This window comes from Sinocyclocheilus anshuiensis, unplaced genomic scaffold, assembly GCF_001515605.1.
Source record: "Sinocyclocheilus anshuiensis isolate Anshui unplaced genomic scaffold, SAMN03320099.WGS_v1.1 scaffold1114, whole genome shotgun sequence".
Lineage (NCBI taxonomy): Eukaryota > Metazoa > Chordata > Actinopteri > Cypriniformes > Cyprinidae > Sinocyclocheilus > Sinocyclocheilus anshuiensis.
In genome coordinates this window covers 233,778-251,895 of record NW_015540838.1, presented here as the reverse complement: position 1 = coordinate 251,895, position 18,118 = coordinate 233,778, and the positions used below count along the sequence as shown (strand labels likewise).

The window sequence follows — 18,118 nt, the reverse complement described above, 5'->3', positions numbered from 1 at the left end:
ATTAGACCTACATCATTACTTCTCTCTCTGAAAAGGGAAAAACTATCATGGCCGTCTATGCACTTACACTCAAAACACCACAAGATCCCGAAGACAGCTGGTTGCAAAAGTACACCAAACTTATCAAATGATCTTGCAGTTTTGACATAGTCACCAGCTAGTCTCCTGCCATCAATGTGTCGACCACATTGCAGTGAGGGCGAGAGTGAAGTCAACAGGCCATTCGGATGAGTCTTATCGCCATGCCCTGTTGAGCAGTTTCACTTCCGCTAGACGTTTGCTGATCATGGTGGCAAAGAAGAGGCCAAAGAGTACGCTGCTGATTAATATATAGTCATAGTCGTCCTTAAGGACATCAAATTGCTTGGAGGGGAACACTCTAGTCTGGTAGATGTCAAGACCATACGCAACCACCTGCAGGGTGAAAAAATTACAATCAATGGAATTGATTCATGTAATAAGAATGGCATGGATATTAATAGCTCAAATAAAAACAATCCTACCAACAAGAAGTTATTTAATATTGTGAAATAAAAAAAATATTGACTAAACCATCACTCTTACCAAACAGGTAGACTCCAGGCCAGAGGGGGCAGTGTAGATGCCCCTTACTCTTGACACAGTTTGGTTGTAGTTTATAAACCACTCTTCACGAATGGGCATTTCTGGAGCATATGGTATGAGGTTTTCCTCCCTAAATGGGGAGACAATCATTGTTCAACTTGGTTACTCAGCAAGCAAATTGTAAATCACAAAGACTGAATTGTGTCTCAACGTAGTAAATATTAGTTGAGAACCTACCGACTCTGTTCTGAGACCAACTCTGGTCTCCGTGGGTCCAGAAACATCTTTGGTAAGGATAAAATGTTGCCTGATGGCAGCCCGACTATAAAGTAAAAGTAACAACCAGCATTTAATATGAGAATGCTGATATTTGTCTTAAGACTTTGATCTTTAAGATATATATATATATATCTATATATAGTCAGTATCTGAACATTCCTAACTGCTTGATATGTACAATACTCACCAAGAAGGTGTCGGCTTGTGATGCCTTTTTCCGTAAGTGTGGCTTCCAAAGTGTTTATGGGAGCAGGAAAAATGTACGACTGCTGCAGAACCTGAGGTGCATGTGGTCTGTCCAGGGAGCTGAACACTGTGCTGTTATAGAGCTCTGCTCCCTCAAAGAGCTCCAACACAGAAAACTCATTTCTACGGAACTTGGAGTTCCAGTACACATACTATAGGCAAGAAACACAAAAAACACAAAAAGTAGTGTTCAGTTCTGTACCAGAAACATTCAGATCTATCACAGTAATCATTACGGATAGATAAACCTGTGTACTTACCACCACCCAGTTTTCAGAGTGTACAAAGTGAACAGGTCCTCTGGCCTTCCGCTGCACCGCTTCATGCACAATACGGCCAGTGACACCATCAATCAGGAAGATTCCAACAAAGCTGCGCTCCTGATGGGTGTCTGTGCTTTCCGTTATCACAGCCAAGAGATTAGGGTTCAGATACTGCAGAAGAACACACAACAGACAGGATATGTGATTAGAAAATGGTGTAATTACATTTGCCTAATAAGAGCAGTCATCGAATCAGCAGTACCTTGTAGAGCACACTACGATCCCCCATGACTCTGCCCTGGGAATGCACATGTTCATTTGCACGCTTTCCTTTGACAGCTACTATCTTCTGCACCTCAGTGGGAATGACCACCTCCCAGATTAGCTCTGTAGACAAGTCCTAAAGGAACAAAATCACTTATGAACACCAGCATCAAGTGTTTTACATCTGCTTTGCACGAATGGACACTAACCTTGCGCAGACGGAAACCCGACAGTTTTCCCTGACTGGAGTCCACTAGGTAGAAGAATATGGAGGATGCTGTGTCCTGAAGCTGCTGTAGAACATTCTTTGTAGATGGAAATGCTGTGACCTGAACGAGAAAATAAATAGGTTCACATTCTCCAGGAAAAACAGAAGGTTTGTCAAAAGAACGGAGACCCACCTTGTACTGGTCATCAATAAGCAGAAGGACTTTAGCATAGTCCTGGTCAATGACAGGCAGCAGCAGGGTCTGAAGGACAGGTCTGGGTAAGGTAGGTACACTAATTTGACTCTTCTTGCCAAAGATGGGATTGAAGACATAGAGGCTTCCAAGACCCGTGTCCTATAAATACAGTCCATTTTTAAATTTAGTAAAAATAAATAATGAAATAAAACAAAAACATGAAAAGAATAAAGAATATATAAAACGAACAAACAAACAGACAAATAAATGAAAAAATTGACAAATGAGTAAAACTAATAATCGTGGAAACAAGCAAACAAAAAACAAAATACACAAACTAACAAAATCAAGCAAATTAACAAACAAATGCACATACAAGTAAACAAACTAACAAAAGCAACTGAACAAACAAGTAAACAAAGTAGCTAACAACCAAATAAACAAACAAAAAAGACAAATGCGCAAATCAGTAAACAAATGAAGCAGCATTCAGAAAAATGCATAAATAAGTAAACAAACTGGCAAACATGAAAGGAAACAACCAAACAAATGCACAAGAACAAACAAACAAACGCACAAAAAACAAGCAGGCAACCAAAAAAACAAACAAACAGCCTTAGATCATATAAAAGCAAACTTCAAAAGCTTACCTTGTTTTTTATAAGAAGTGTGCACTGTGGAGGATGAGGGAAGTGAGCAGTGGTCCTCTGCACAATGAGTTTGAAAACGGAGTTGGGCTGGATGTTTTCTAAATACTGCTTCCATAAAATGGTTCCTGATTTACTGTCGATGCCAAAGAGCTGAGTAGAAAACAACAGTCTTATGTTAACCGACAGGACAGCTAAAAGAACAAAGCAACAGCTGTGCTTTCTAAACTTACCTTCCCAGAGGCAGTTACCATCAACATCATTTTCTGCAGGTTGAACTCATCCCGAGACAGTATGTCTATGGTGACCTCATGCTTCACACTGCTGCGGGGCTTCCGGGCATCATAAAACAGTTTCCAGAGATGGGCAAGCCAGGCCTGCAGCAGGATGAACTGGGAAGAGAGGCGCTTGAGAACCATGGGTAACAGCCCATCTGCAGGCAACAAGAGATCACAGTGATGAGTGACAGAGGTAAACGAAACTCAAGAAAAAAAAAAGACTTCAGCTTTACATTAGTTACATTAGTTACATTCTTGAGCCAATGCACTGTCCAAAAGTTAGAGACACTGACAGACATGACATAAAATGTATGTGATTAGTAAAAGAAGCAATATTAGAGGAAGCTCTCTACTTTACCTTGAATGGCTGGATCCGAGCGCAGCAGAAAAGAAAACACACAAGGAAATAAATACAGAAAAAAAGCCATGGAAAATAGGACAGATGAGTAAGACAGGTTTTTTTTTTTTTGCTTAGCAAGCAAAAGCAGCAACATCATAACACACATTAGCCATACATCACAAACACAGAGTACATGCTTACATAACATTAACCTATATCTAGCAAATGTTCTGAAGGTTTAACCTGAACAGATTTTGAACTTTAAAGTCAACATGAAATTAAAATTAATCTATTTTATATTATATATTATACTAATGACACATTGGCAAAAATGACTTCATGACTTCAATTTCTGATGAATAAAATACATTTTATTTTAAAATGTAAAATCTAAAAGTAAAACTTAAAGCAAAGTTCAAATGACATTTTATGTTGACCTCAAAGGGTTAGTTGACCCAAAAATTAAAATGTTGTCATTAATAACTCACCCTCATGTCATTCCAAACCCGTAAGACCTTTGTTCACCTTCAGAACACAAATTAAGATATTTTTGATGAAATCCGAGAGCTTTCTGACTCTGCATAGACAGCAACGCAACTGAAATGTTCAAGGCCCAGAAATGTAAGGACATCATTAAAATAGTTCATGTGACATCAGTGGATCAACCTTAATTTTATGAAGCTACGAGAATACTTTTTGTGCGCAAAGAAAACAAAAACAACAACTTTATTCAACAGTTGAGAAGAATTGTTGAATAAAGTCGTTCTTTTTGTTTTCTATGCACACAAAAAATATTTTTGTAGCTTCATAAAATGAAGGTTGATCCACTGATGTCACATGAACTATTTTAACGATAGGGCTGTGACGATAAATCGATGCAGAATCGATTCGTGGTCTCAGATAAATTCTGAGATCTTCCGAATGCATCATGATTCTCTGGAATCGATTCTGAGCTTAGATGTTAACAGCAGATGGCGTTCTACTCTAGTTTTTATCCGCACACTGAAATGCTCATGAAGAAGAGCGCTGAAGAGTGCTTGTGCATTCGGCTGAGTCTGTAATTTCACCTCGGCTCAGAATGCTTTTATGACGCCAGATTAATGTAAACACAGCCCACTGTGAACACCCTTGTAATTTACTTAAACCTTTTCGAATTTTCTGAATGATTATTTCAGGTTCAAGACAAGTGTGTGTAAGGATTTGGAAACAAGCAGAGTACGGCTGTTTATAAAGCATGCAGCGCCATCTGCTGTTCAAAACTAAGCTCAGAATTGACTCGAGAAAGAATCACGATGCATCTGGAAAATCTCAGAATCGATGCGGAATCATTTCTTGATTCGCGATGCATTGATTTATTTTCCCAGCCCTCCTTGAACGTGGTAGTTGTGTTGCTATCTATACAGAGTCATAAAGCTCTCGGATTTCATGAAAAATATCTTAATTTGTGTTCCGAAGATGAATGAAGGTCTTACAGGTTTGGAACGACATGAGGGTGAGTAATTAATAATATAAAATCGATAACTTCAGGTCCTTGATTAGGATGCCTTTTCTGTGAATCTGTGTTATTCATATATGTATGTATGTATGTATGTATGTGTATATATATATTTTAGCAAATTTTGTATTTTTATTTATTATGCTTGTATATCAGTTATCTTTTATTTGTTTTATACTAAGTAATGATTGTCTTGGCGTATGTGTATGTTTGACACATTTCAGGGTTTTGTGCCGCAATATCCTGTCATGTCAAACTTTAAATAAAACTAAACTAAAACTAAACTAAACTAATGACAGAATTTTCATTTTTGGGTGAACTAACCTTTTAAAATGTGTTTATTCATATTTTGAACTGACACTTCCTAACTGGATTTCTCCAAAATGACAAGATGGAAGAATTAAGACTGTAAACAATACATAATCAGCAAACAAGGACATAATAAACAATGGTTTCCAATTAGGGCTGCACGATAAATCGCATGCGATATTTAACACGCATCTTATCAGTAAAGCTGGTTCTGTAGTCAGCGGTAAATCTCCATCACGTGCATGCTTTCACATTGAGCAGCATTAACTACACAGAGCCGTTGTTCACTGACGAGCTGCGCAAAACCACGTTCATATTCGCGCGATATTTTGCGCAGCTCATCAGTGAACAACGGCTCTGTGTAGTTAATGCTGCTCAATGTGAAAGCCCGCAGGTGATGGAGATTTACCGCTGATGACAGAACCGGCTTTCTGACAAGATGCGCGTTAAATATCGCATGCGATTTATCGTGCAGCCCTATTTCCAATTATGCTGCACTTTACCAGCTTTCTTTCCAAACTCTCCCTCCAGTTCTGCCTGTGTTCCAGTGAATGGCAGATCAACCATCTCCATGGTGACCACATCAGCCAGGGCCTCCTCCCTCATCCAGACTACCCTGCCTACAGTGGGACACAAACATCAACTCCTTGCCTTTTGTAGTTTATACTAGATTGGGGCGGAGCCAAGTTGAATTTTACTTCTTTTTTTTTTTTTTTTTTTTTTACATATATAGTACAGAGGTCTAGGAGAGCCACAAAGTAAAATGAAGAAAGAAATGATAAACATAATTCAAGAATATAAATGTAAATAATTCACTTTCAAATCAATAACAAATCAATGTACTAATGTATTTAAAGCTATTTATTTAATTAGATTTAAACAAAATAACATAATAATTTACATTATTTTTTATATATTTTAAATGCAGCATTTTTAAATGCATTTTAAATGAAAGGATTTTTAAACCGCTTTTCTATATTTATTTGCCAGATTCTTAAATATGAATTATTTATTTACATTGTAATTTTTTTATAAATCAATTCTTCCATGGTGTAGTTCATACCAGGTTGCTGTAGAAATGTGAGTGTAAGGTCTTCAGTCTGCACCATGACGCGGTAGCCCACAGAATCATCTTTCTTCAGAAAGGCGTGGACATATAACTAAAGAACAGACCAACCAAATTAACCTACATCAAAATGATTGGCCAATAATCGGTTAAACATATATACTTCAACATCAGTCCTCACTCTGTTTGGCTTTCCTCCATTAGGGTCCATGTGGTAGATAATGGTGGTATCAAGGTGCTTCCGCCCTGTGTCAGCACTGAACAGGTTGATGCTGCAAGCCTTAGAATAAGTAAGAATAACAACCGATTAAGATACAAGTACAAGACGTTTTTGTATCGTGTTTGAAATGTGACTCACAGTATCATTCTTTGGGGACATCACAGCAGCAACTGTCCTCTCTCCAGATGTGGCAAAAGCAGCCAGATATGACTGAAATATGAAGAACATTGGGTTTTAGACTTTGAATAAAGAGTCATTTATAAAATTTCTGTAACCAATATAGTTTTGTGAATGGGAATTGTAAGGAATTTAATGGTTCTGGTCCTTATTCACTCTTAGATGTGTGAGACGCATTAGTTCTTACTGGACTGAAGTCTCGGAGCAGTGCGATAAGGCCGTCTTTGAACTGCAGCAGGATGTGATGATCTGGACTGAGCTGCAAGAAGAACTCAGAGAGAGGAGGCTGTGCTGGATTGGGTTGAGTGGATGTCAGAACAGGCCGGAATCCAGACGCCACCTCCAAATCTAGCATCTTTGAAAAGAGGAGCCACCCAGGATGTTATAGACAGTTACAGACGTTTGATGAAGGACTGTACATTAAATACAAGCATAGCGCCATCTGCACCTGGAGGTGGATCTGTCTCATTTCTGTCTGTTCTGCAGACTGCAGTGGTAGAGTGTACAGGGACTGTGTGATCTGATCCACACACAATAAGATTCCTGAGCTGACAACTGCACAGCTGCTCTCCAGGCTTGACATCCATGCGGCTTCAACTGATTTCTAAGAAAAAAACATGTGATTGTATTATTATCCAAGTAATTGACTCTTTCAATAAGAAAACTGTATTATTGTTTATTATTATAAGAGAAGATTTTTAAATTCTTTTTAAAAGAAGTTTCTTATGCTCACCAAGGCTGCATTTATTTGATCAGTAAAAACAGTAATATTATATTATTACAAGCTTATATTATATTACTACAACACTATAATAATAAATGTTATTACAATTTAAAATTATAATATATTTATATCTATTTTTAAGTGTAACTTATTCCTGTGCTGGCAAAGCTGAATTTTCAGCATCATTACTCCAGCGTTAAGTGTCACATGGTCCTTCAAGAATCATTCTAATATGCTGATTTGCTGCTCAATAAACATTTCTTATTACTATAAAAATTGAAAACAGTTTAATATATGATTACATATGCTTAATATTTTTGTGGAAACCATGATACCATGATTGCACAGAAAATTCAAAATAGCAGCATTCATTCAAAATATAAATCTTTTGTAACATTATAAATGTCTTTACTGTCAGTTTTGATCAATTTAATGCATCCTGTTGATTGAAAGCATTCATTTCTTTTGAAAAAAAACAAACAAAGTAAACTCCATACCTTGTTCATGATTTCTCCATCTTCAATTTTGTATTCAACAATAACAATATGGGAGTTTGGCACAATTCCCAAAACAAACACCAGTCCATTCTCACCAGAATAAATAGTTTGATACTGAACAGAGTCACTGTGGGATGCAAAAAGATGAATTCACATAATTAATTACAGCAATGAAAATCATTTAATTTCAAAATAATAACTGCAATAAGAATTTGCAAAAAAAAAAAAAAAAAAAAAAAGCTGTTATGTTGAATTCCAAGATTTCTCATCACCTGTCAGGTAGGTTTTCCCCCCATATCTGGCTGCCACTTGAAAGGTCATGGAGAGAGATTGCTGATTTCTTCAGCACAGCAACATACTTCACAAGGTCTTGAACTCCAACTAAAGCAGCAGCTTGAAAGCTGTGGCCAGAAGTGGACACTCAGTTTGATGCATCAGTTAGTCCTAATACTGTCACAACAAAACATACACAACATACAACCTTCCTGTATCAAGCACTGTCTCCCACTTCAAGCCACCGACTGTGGTCTCCCAGGAGCGAAGCAGACGGCCATTCCCGACAACAACAACAGCATCTAAGAGACAAGAACAGTTTCAGAGGCAAAAACAAAGCCTAATTCCACAACGCACATGCTTTCTGCTGCGTGCTTACCCTGTCCATACATAAGCAGCGCATCAATATGGCCCTCTGGTCCGGTCTTATCTACATGACGCCAGACTGCAAGAACCAAAAACATTTCACTGACACCGTAAAATGAATGAATCATACAAACTTTTCATTGCTTTTTAATTTTGATTATATTTCCAAAACCCAAGATTAATACATTTGGTATTCAGAGAATTAGTTATCTCAACCATGGTGAATAATAAAGAGGAATAAAGAGGAAGTAATGAAGAGGAATTAGGATAGATACTATTGATCTTAAATAACACTAATACCTTTTCTGGTGTTAAAGTTTGTTTGTAACTATAATGTACATAATAGCTTAACCCTTAAAGAGACAGCTCACCCAGAAATGAAAATACTGCCACCTTTACTCCCCGATGCTGTTCCAAACCTGTATGACTTTCTTTTTTCAGCTGAACATAAAAGAAGATATTTTGAAGAATGTTGGTAACCAAACAGCTGCAGCTCCAACTGACTTTCATTGTATTTTTTATTTTTTTTTGTCCTTATAATGAAAGTCAATGGAAACCGAAACTGCTTGGGTCCCAACATTCTTCAAAATAGTTCTTCTGTGTTCTGCATAAGGAAGGAAGTCATACAGATTTGTAACAACATAAGGGCTTGTTACACAATCACAGAATTGACATTTTTGGATGAACTATCCCTTTAATGAAGCAACCACAAATAATTTCACAATGCATTGCCTAGACAATCTTTTTTTTTTTTTTTTTTGGATGGACTGTCCGTTTGCATTGTTACTAAACCTAATAAATATCTTAATAATAAAGAAGAGATTAGCCTATCACAACAAAGCTCATCTACATAGACGTTACAGCAATAAAACAGCATCTTTAGATTCAAATGGTTAACCCTTTAATGCACAAATGATTAAAATTACATTTTATTCTGGTCACAGGCTTCTTTTTTTTAAACACATTTTAATTGCACATTTGTCCACTTCAAAAGAAGACAGAAATAATTATTCCAGAAGTATGATGCATACCTTTGTCAGTAGTGTTAAAGTTATTTTGTCCAAAAGAAAAAAATATTATTAAAAAAGAATTATGGGTATTGGTCAAAAGTTGTCAAATGGTGGTTTATAACTGTTTTTGGTGCAACACTGTTTGCTGAAATCAGATTATGGACGCTCATTCTGTCAGTCTAATAACCAATAAACGCTTATAATCAGATTCTGACTGTAACTTTTAGAAGCCTCTATAAGTTTCAACGTGAAAAGACCGGCAGATGAGCTGAAAGACTTACACAGGTCTCCAGTCCTTGAATTGAGGGAAGCAAACACGTTCTTGTCAGTTGCCACCAGGAGCTTTTTAGACGCTTGAGAATGAGTGTCAAACAAGGCAAAACGCACCTTGCCGATAAACTGTTGCCTCCTGAAAGAAATCGCAGGGAGTTCAGAGTGATGTTAGCACATGATGACTGATCAGCCCGGTGTAGCCGACATCAATCAGCAGCCTGCTTAAAATCCCGGCTGTTTTTACAGTCGCCGAAATCCCACAATGGATTATACGTCAAACCAACACACATCTATAAATTCCGTTTACATACCAATCAAACTTTCCAACTTGGTCTTCAAATACCGCCGACGCAGCATATAATAAAGACACAGATATTGCTAATCTGACTACAAGCCAAGCCATTGCTGCAGAGGAACAACTCCCACAATGCTCTGCGGTTAGGACCCAAATAGCCAACCTTTAATAAAACTAGAAAAATGTATTTAGGCATTCTTTCCATCCTATAAGAGGTTAGAATTTAGTTTAGTGTTTGATATACAAAAATACTTTTAAAAATGTAATTAAATTGATCGGTGTGAACTGCTGCTCAACAAATTAACATCAGGCATTCGCGTAAGCTTCCTATAGACTGCATTTAAAATGCTTCTTAAAGGGTCATGTACAATATAAACAGTACATTAACTAATATAATACTATAGAAGTTGTTATAAAATATGAGTGATATTATAAAATGCCAAAAAGATTGAAAGTAACTTGAAAGACCTGCAGAAGTTGTGTCCCAAAGTTCTTGAACTATCATTTTTAGGCAAATTATTAAATACATTATAGAATTATTACTTATTTTACCATATAAATATAACATGTAAATATAGATACTATCGTGATACACTTTGGAACCTTTTTCATGTGACTTTGTATATGGTTTATTAATGTATTTCCATGTGAATCAACATGGAAACGGGGTGCAGTTTTTTAATAGGATATGGTCTGTAAATATTCTATGACATGTCCATCTAAATGATTTTGTCCTGCTTTATTTAGTGGGTTTTTAAATCGTCCAGTTTTACTGTAGTGCCGTTTAGGCCATTAGGTGGCAGCAAATTAAATATAAAGTCAATTATTAAAGTTTGTACCTTTATGCAGGTGTTCAATGTTTGCTACTGCTCAAACGCTGTTGCTAAACTCATTGCAAAAACAATTATAACCCAAATCGATTTACCTCTAACGACTGTTTACCTCTAACCGAATGTTTAAGGATTTTGGCATCATGTTTTAGCATGCTCAGTGTTCACGTTTGCGGGCAATGCAACTGAAGAAAAAATGCTATTAAAAACTATTTGCCCAGGACTACAATTAATTGAACATTTTTTAGAGAGATGGAGGGAAAAAGCTAAGATACACTGCTCATCATTAACCCATAGTAACCTTCTCTAAAATATCCCTCGTAGGTCCACGCCTGCCCCATCCGTGCAACACGTTACTGTAAATGCTATTAAACACTCAGCTGAACTACGGTACCAGACATGCGGTTCCTTCTCAGCTGTATGCTGGCTTCCAGATGAAACAGCCTGAACACTCGCAGTTTAACCTGTATGGAAAAGTGTTGTGAGGCTCTATGACATGGATATACACGCTGTGATGTTATTATTCCTGCTTTCAGAGATCCGTTCATCGTGCTGTCATCGAGCTCTGCAGCCTTTTATGTAAGTAGTATTGACATAAATTACATTTTAGGCATGTTTATTATTTTAATTTTGCAATTTTATTGACTGCATGAAGATTATGTGCACAAAATGTTTCTTTTCTTGCATATGAAATTTCGAAATTAAGCTTCTTTTTTCCTTACATAATTAATAATGTATTAAGTATAAATGATATATCATATAGTGTGTGCTATACTATATAACGTAGTATATAAAATTTAAATGTTTAATTTAAATGAGTAGTTTTATTAAAGGGGTCATATGATGCTTTTTTAAAGATCATTATTTTGTGTATTTTGTGTATAACAGAATATGTTGACATGCTTTATCACAATCAGCTTGTAACACTCCAAAGAGAAAGGAAAACTTGAAATCGCATCATATGACCCCTTTAAACAATTCAGTATTTGTTTAGGTTAAATATACACAGTAAAAGTCACTATTAAAATGTAATTTATTATTATTGTTATTATTATTATTACTGTATTCATTACAAATCTATTTCCAGTTATTTTGTTCTAAAAGACTTCAAAACAGAGTAGTTGATGTAAGAGGTGCATTATGCACTTGAAATGGAAAGTAATCCTTTCATTCTTCTTTGTTCAGGCCAAATGTCTGCTCAGAACAAGACAGAATCATAACAGCTGAGAAACAGCCATGTGTACAGGCTTTTACACGTATGGTGAAGGTTTGGAGGCAAGGATGCACAGGTCATGCTTGGTGTATGGACTATGAAAGGAGGTACATATTCATTTGACTTAAAGATCCAGTTAAACTGCTGTCAGATTTAATAAGAAACTAAATAAAATATTTTGAAAGTTGGCACTAGATTTTACAAGTAGTAAAGAGTCCCTCTGTCCTGATTCACTATCAATAGTCCTTTTTTACCCTGACAGCCATTTCTCATTGGCACACCTTTCAGTGCCAGCCGACTTCTAGCCGCTTTTGAGAATGGGCAGAGGGCTAGAGAAAGACAGCAGTTAGAAACTGATCCTTCTGTTGAGAGACGATGGTTATTAAAGGTCTCAGATGCTTTGTGAAACAAAAGGAAGCTCAAGACTCCAAAGCCATCAACCCCCTTGGCAATTATTGAAGATCAGTGAATAGCCCTCATTAAACAGGCACTGGGCTTGCTAAATGTTACCATTGCACTGAACAAATGCTGAACTAATTGGGGTTTAGAGCAATCTGTTTTTTTTAAAGCCTTTTATTACACAGCTCTCTGAAATACTTAATTTTGACTGGCCAATTGTGAAACTCCATGCTATTTTCCTCAAATTTTACTGAACTAGTTTTATAGTAATCATATTTCTATCACTTTGTAGGACTGCCTACTACATAGGCTACAGACAAGTCTACAGACAAGACTTTAAGACTACATACAGATGCTGTCCTGGATGGTCCCAGCTCAATGCAGAGGCAGGCTGCCTCTATCGTAAGTATGTTCACTGTCAGGTCTGTCCTATTTCTAATCAGACTTCCAAATGACATGAAAAACAAAAAATATAGGCCCTAAAAGTTAGGTGACAAGGTGTGGACCTGTAGGGCTGAGGTTAATGATTCATGAACATCATTCACTGAAGGATTGTGTAGTGAATGGCTTACACGATTAATGAGATTCCTGTTCTTCTCTGGAGATTCCATGAGAGGGATTCTGGCTTTGTTGCTAATGTCAATCATCTACAGAAACTTTTCATCAGATGCTCATTTTGGGGACCAGCAACATTTCAATAGACTCTTTATCTTGGTTCTGGATGGTTCAGGATTGTTGTTCGGGCAAAGTGGAACTGTATATTCTCTAAATATCAAATAGTAAATCATTGTGCTCTGGATTCAGTCAGTGTTGTGTTGAAATCTATGAGAATAATGATGTTTTGAATGGTTAGTCCACATTGCTAAGTCTCTTGTGGGTGTCTTACTACTGTCACTTCTGCTTTATTTTGTGCAGTGATTTGCCCTTGATGACATGGCATGGCATGTTTTTGCATTTTATAAATGACGTGGCAGCCTAAACATGTTTTAATTCTTTGAGGCCATAAAAAGGCAGAGCGTAGCTTCTCATTAAAGGCTTTGTAAGAATCTGGAAGGCTTAGTATAGTGACCTCTTCTTGCAGTGAGCTAGGACACAATGCACCTTTGTGATCATCAAAAGACAGCTGTAGGTGAAGGACATTAACTGTAGCTTTCAGTGCAATGAGTTTGGTGAGTATCTCAGGGTAAATCACTGACTTTTTGGATCCCCCATAGATCTTAATTCTGCAATATCCTATCATATGAATGATACCATAATCAGGTAATGAGAGTGAATTGCTCCTGTCAGAAGTTCAGTAATCAACAGTTGTTTAGTCTGTCAGATAGAAGGTTTTTTTTTGTTTTTAAATGCCAGCAATTTTTAGAGCAGTCTTAATATCAAATAAAGATGGTATGGTCTTTTTGCTTGTTGGATGAACAGGCTGTCAAATCAACACAATATGAATTTGTGGATCTGTATCTGTGAAACAAACAAAAAAAAATATTTCCTCACAGAAAATTGATTTACTATTGTAAAATTCATTCATTCATTCATTCATTCATTCATTCATTTCTTTTCTTTTCTTTTCTTTTCTTTTCTTTTCTTTCTTTCTTTATTAACTATAACTGTTATAAATCAAACTAAAACTACATGGTAGGATATAATTCTATTTTTTTTATTTCTTTATCTGGTTCTCTCATTTACTGTAATTGATTTAGCAGCTGGATTGCTATAACAAACAGAATATTATAAGTGATTTGTCATTATCACTGCTAAGTGAAATAAAGCAAATCATGCATAATTTGATCACGTTGTTGAACCAACTTTCAATATTTTCTATGAAGATGTATTTCCATTGTAGAACGATTTGCTTGACTGTCTGCTTCTAAATATTTTTTCTGCTCCAGCTGTCTGCACTTACAGAGACTGCTTTAATGGGGGGGTGTGTACGGGACACTTGCATCAACTGTGTGACTGCCCCCCAGGATTCAATGGATCCAGCTGTCAGTATGGTGAGTACACAGGTTATCTGTGCTTTGAACTAAGGCTCTATCTCATTCTTATAGCACTCAGTGAATATTAGTTGGCTTGTGTGATGAATTCCAACCCCTGTATCAAAATATATGTTGTCCTCCCAAAGGGCTTCTCACTTTCATTATTGCATCATCTGGACTTCTCAGTCAGTTCATTCTGCTCTACTCATTTTGTTCCTCAGCACTACCATTGCTTTTGTATAGAACAGCCTCCAGGTGCATAAGTAGAACATAACCACTCTAAGGTCACAGCAGGGCTGACGGGGCAGTTAAATCCCTTTCCTTACACTGTAGGATCAGTGTTCCCTTATGGCACTTCTGTGAAAGTGAGTGTGAGAATACAGTTCTGGAAGAGAGTCAGGCTTCTCTGTGAAGTGACTGTGATTTAGAGCAGATCTCTGGAGGATTCGGGGGTCCTTCTGCACAGCTGCATTGTCTGTGCGGGTGGGAAATACATGCAGGTTACCAAAGACCTTCTGGCTGCTGCAGAATGTGCTAGAAAATAAGGCAGTGTAGAGCATGACGTGTAATTTGTGTTTCAGACTAACTACAGGGGTGTTACATGCTCTGCGGTGTAAAATGTAATTTAGTCTCGCAATAGGCCTAAATATTCAAAGATCTGCTCAAAAGGTCTTGGTGTGGTAGAGTCGCTTACATTTTAAGGAATCAAAAAACAAACAAGTCACTGATTATATTGCTGCATTTTATATCTTCTGTTAAGTATTTTATAATATCAGTAGATATTAGTTTAGTTTGCTGCTGTTCGTTGCAATGTTTTTAACTCGAGTTACAGTTTTATAAAAATAATCATTTATGTTTAATAAAAAAAACTAGTTTGCTTGTCTTAGTTTTTTTTTTCTGGTTAATCTGCTCTGCTATTGGTTTGTTATGTGTTTAAAAAGTTATGGCCCCCTAAAGTAGCCTCAGTGTAGTTATTGTTTGGTGGTGTGTAATGTTGCTAACTACTTTTTGTCAAAAGAACAGCTTGACTTCATAAACTTAAAACCATTCAATTGTAGCGTAACATGCTACAATAACAAAATAGCTTTCCATCACTGCAGTGCCTAGCAAATTGGCAGTTTTGAACACATTTAATAAGTGTATGTTATGCTTATTTTACTAGTCCTGTTTTTGGCTTTGGTAAAAAGGTAATCAGCACCCTGCACTCTGATGTTCTTCTGAGACACCATCAAAAGTGGCCAATGATAAAAGTTTGTGTTGTAAAGTAAGTATAGCTGACAGAGCCCACAGGACAAAAGCCAACTATGTGCAGACACATCCTGCCGGAAGAGTTTTATAATACCGGGTGCAGAAGTGTCTTGCAGACATAACGTTAACTACTGCTGACAGGAAAAAGATGATCCTGCTGATAATTATGAGCTCTATTTAAAAGATAGCTAGGAGAACATGGGGATGTTGGGACATTTTTGTTCTTTATCCTCCAGATTTTCATTTAAGTTACATACTAGATTAAATGATAAAAATACTAACAATGATGAAATAATAGAACAGATCCATTAAAGCAAATTATTTTTCATAAAAAAGGCTTAATCTATTTGGGAAAGTTTTCCTTAATTTACGTTCCACCAAAACTGTTGTTGTTTCCAGCTTGTGAAAATGTGAAAAACATGAAAAAGATTTTATGTGGTTTTTGGAAAGCTCCACAAAGAAACAATGGAATCGCAAAAATGCTGGATTGTTTGTTGAGATGAGTATGGTCAATATCACAGAAATGTAATTCCATTTTTATTGTTTAAACACTATCTCACAGTTTCTGTCTTGCCAGTATTCCGTTTTTTCCAAAGGGATGCTATATGTTATTTGCAAAGCTAATTTATGACTGAGAGGAAAGACTGAATATGAGAGGAAAGCCTGAGATTTTCTAATCATTCAGAGTTCTGAAAAAATCCAAGAATAACAACAGGATGCATTCTGAATTTGTTTTTAGCAGCAATACCTGCAGTTTTAAAGCAGCACTATGTAACCTTTTCTGTGTTCAAAATTTGCTAAATGTATATAATGAGCGAGTACATCATGAATTCATCTTCCAAACCGCGTTTTTGTCTTATTCCGAATCACTACACTTATAATAAGTACTTATATTTGGACTATTGTAGCCTGGTCGGGTCGTCACCACTGCGGAGTAACACATACCTGCGTGAATCGCCATAGACATAAACTTAGAGAAGTAGCTCCGGTTCTGTTCTGTTTATTAACCGATAGAGCGCCAAAAGTTACATAGTGCTGCTTTAATGGTCATTGAGAGTGTGATGTGAGATGATTCTGACTGCTCAAGTTGTGCTACATTAGTAGCCCTAAATGGTGATAATGGACAGTATGTTTATTGCTTTTTTGAAATCATACCCTTGTATGTAATTGTAAGATATTTATTTTCCTTGTTTGATGCACGATTACTAGAAATAATTTTCTTCAAGACCATTGGAATTTCGAATTATTCTCTTCTGGCCTCCTCTGCCCTCAGTCTTTTTAGTCAAATGATTGTATTGGACACACAAACCTCAGCAGGTGGTCAGTCTTCCTCTCCAGATCTGCTGCCTTGTGAAGATTGCGTGTGATGCAGTCCAAGAGGCTACAGGACTCATAGTTATGGGCATGCTGTTACTAACCCCTTTTGTCTCGGGGGTCTGATGGAATGACTCTCATTCCTTTAGTCAAATGAAGTGTTCAATCGGCTGTCCCTTTATGACACTCACATCGAGCAAACCTTGCATTAAACCAACCAGAGATGTGACCCCAGAGCTCTCTAAGCCCTGATAGTGATCGCTGAATGTAAGAACAAATGTTTGGAGAATCAAATCTTTTTAGTCGCAGCACAGCTGTGGTATTCTTTCACACTCCTCAGGCATCGGTCACACCACATGTATCAGACTGGAGGAAACGTTTTGGCTGAAAGTTAGTGACAATCATCAACAACAGGACAAAAGAAAATCCTCAAATCCCAGTTCTTATGTATGCCAAGTGCTTAATGCAGATTTAAGAACATCTTGGGAATTGTTGTCTTCAATTGATGGTACAACAAAAGCCCTTTCTTTTACAGTTATGGCATTATCCATTTTGTCCTGATCTGATATTTTATCATTCCAGGAGATGAACGGTTTTGGTGTGCAATAATTCATCGTAATAGAAGGAAATCCTGTTGGATTGTGTAATGTGATTTGTCAAGGATGTTTTCAGATATACATCAGAGAAAACAGTTTGACTTGACACACAGGTTCAGTTACATGAATCACTTTGTTTAAGCCCCATTGTAGCGGTAACTGATTTCATCGTAAATACAAAGTTCTATCATGAAACTGTAGATGGCGCAGGTCGATAGGTTATAACTCAATCTGATATAATCACATCATTATTTTCCTCATTAATCACATAATTATTACAAATCGAATAAAATCCAGTGTTTTGCAAAGGGGGTAAATGGGTGGTAATTTAAATTCATCAGTTTCCTTTGGTTCTTGTGTGACCAATTCAAGTTCGGAAGCTTTGTTGTGAATTTAAGCACATAGATACAACATACATAACATAATATGTGGTCCCTCGATGCACCTTGTGTCATGAATTACATCCAAACCAATCCGTGTCAAATAGCTTTGGCTGAGGTGTCTGGTATAGTCTTGATGTGGTTCCCTCAAGGGATGTCATTACACTGAGAGGCT

At 36.8% G+C, this 18,118-nt stretch overlaps 1 protein-coding gene across 2 annotated transcripts in view; it reads right to left on the bottom strand.

The window, feature by feature from the left end:
* emc1 (ER membrane protein complex subunit 1) overlaps positions 1 to 10,113 on the bottom strand; it is a 10,951-nt gene extending 838 nt beyond the window's left edge. The window contains exons 1-23 of one of the 2 annotated variants that reach the window (XM_016484701.1): positions 10,007 to 10,113; positions 9,704 to 9,831; positions 8,426 to 8,491; positions 8,255 to 8,348; positions 8,046 to 8,174; positions 7,774 to 7,900; positions 7,001 to 7,156; positions 6,740 to 6,907; positions 6,514 to 6,585; positions 6,337 to 6,435; positions 6,153 to 6,249; positions 5,593 to 5,709; positions 3,304 to 3,312; positions 2,901 to 3,100; positions 2,671 to 2,820; positions 2,018 to 2,179; positions 1,826 to 1,945; positions 1,615 to 1,752; positions 1,350 to 1,523; positions 1,031 to 1,241; positions 802 to 886; positions 565 to 694; positions 1 to 414 (exon numbers count right to left, since the gene is read on the bottom strand). The exon at positions 1 to 414 is cut by the window's left edge and continues 838 nt beyond it. In XM_016484701.1, the coding sequence (XP_016340187.1) occupies positions 235 to 414; positions 565 to 694; positions 802 to 886; positions 1,031 to 1,241; positions 1,350 to 1,523; positions 1,615 to 1,752; positions 1,826 to 1,945; positions 2,018 to 2,179; positions 2,671 to 2,820; positions 2,901 to 3,100; positions 3,304 to 3,312; positions 5,593 to 5,709; positions 6,153 to 6,249; positions 6,337 to 6,435; positions 6,514 to 6,585; positions 6,740 to 6,907; positions 7,001 to 7,156; positions 7,774 to 7,900; positions 8,046 to 8,174; positions 8,255 to 8,348; positions 8,426 to 8,491; positions 9,704 to 9,831; positions 10,007 to 10,098 (2,904 nt within the window). In that variant the 5' untranslated portion in view covers positions 10,099 to 10,113 and the 3' untranslated portion in view covers positions 1 to 234. The remainder of the gene's footprint in view (positions 415 to 564; positions 695 to 801; positions 887 to 1,030; positions 1,242 to 1,349; positions 1,524 to 1,614; positions 1,753 to 1,825; positions 1,946 to 2,017; positions 2,180 to 2,670; positions 2,821 to 2,900; positions 3,101 to 3,303; positions 3,313 to 5,592; positions 5,710 to 6,152; positions 6,250 to 6,336; positions 6,436 to 6,513; positions 6,586 to 6,739; positions 6,908 to 7,000; positions 7,157 to 7,773; positions 7,901 to 8,045; positions 8,175 to 8,254; positions 8,349 to 8,425; positions 8,492 to 9,703; positions 9,832 to 10,006) is intronic. The other variant, XM_016484702.1, reaches the window with a different exon arrangement.
* Positions 10,114 to 18,118: the final 8,005 nt, after the last annotated feature.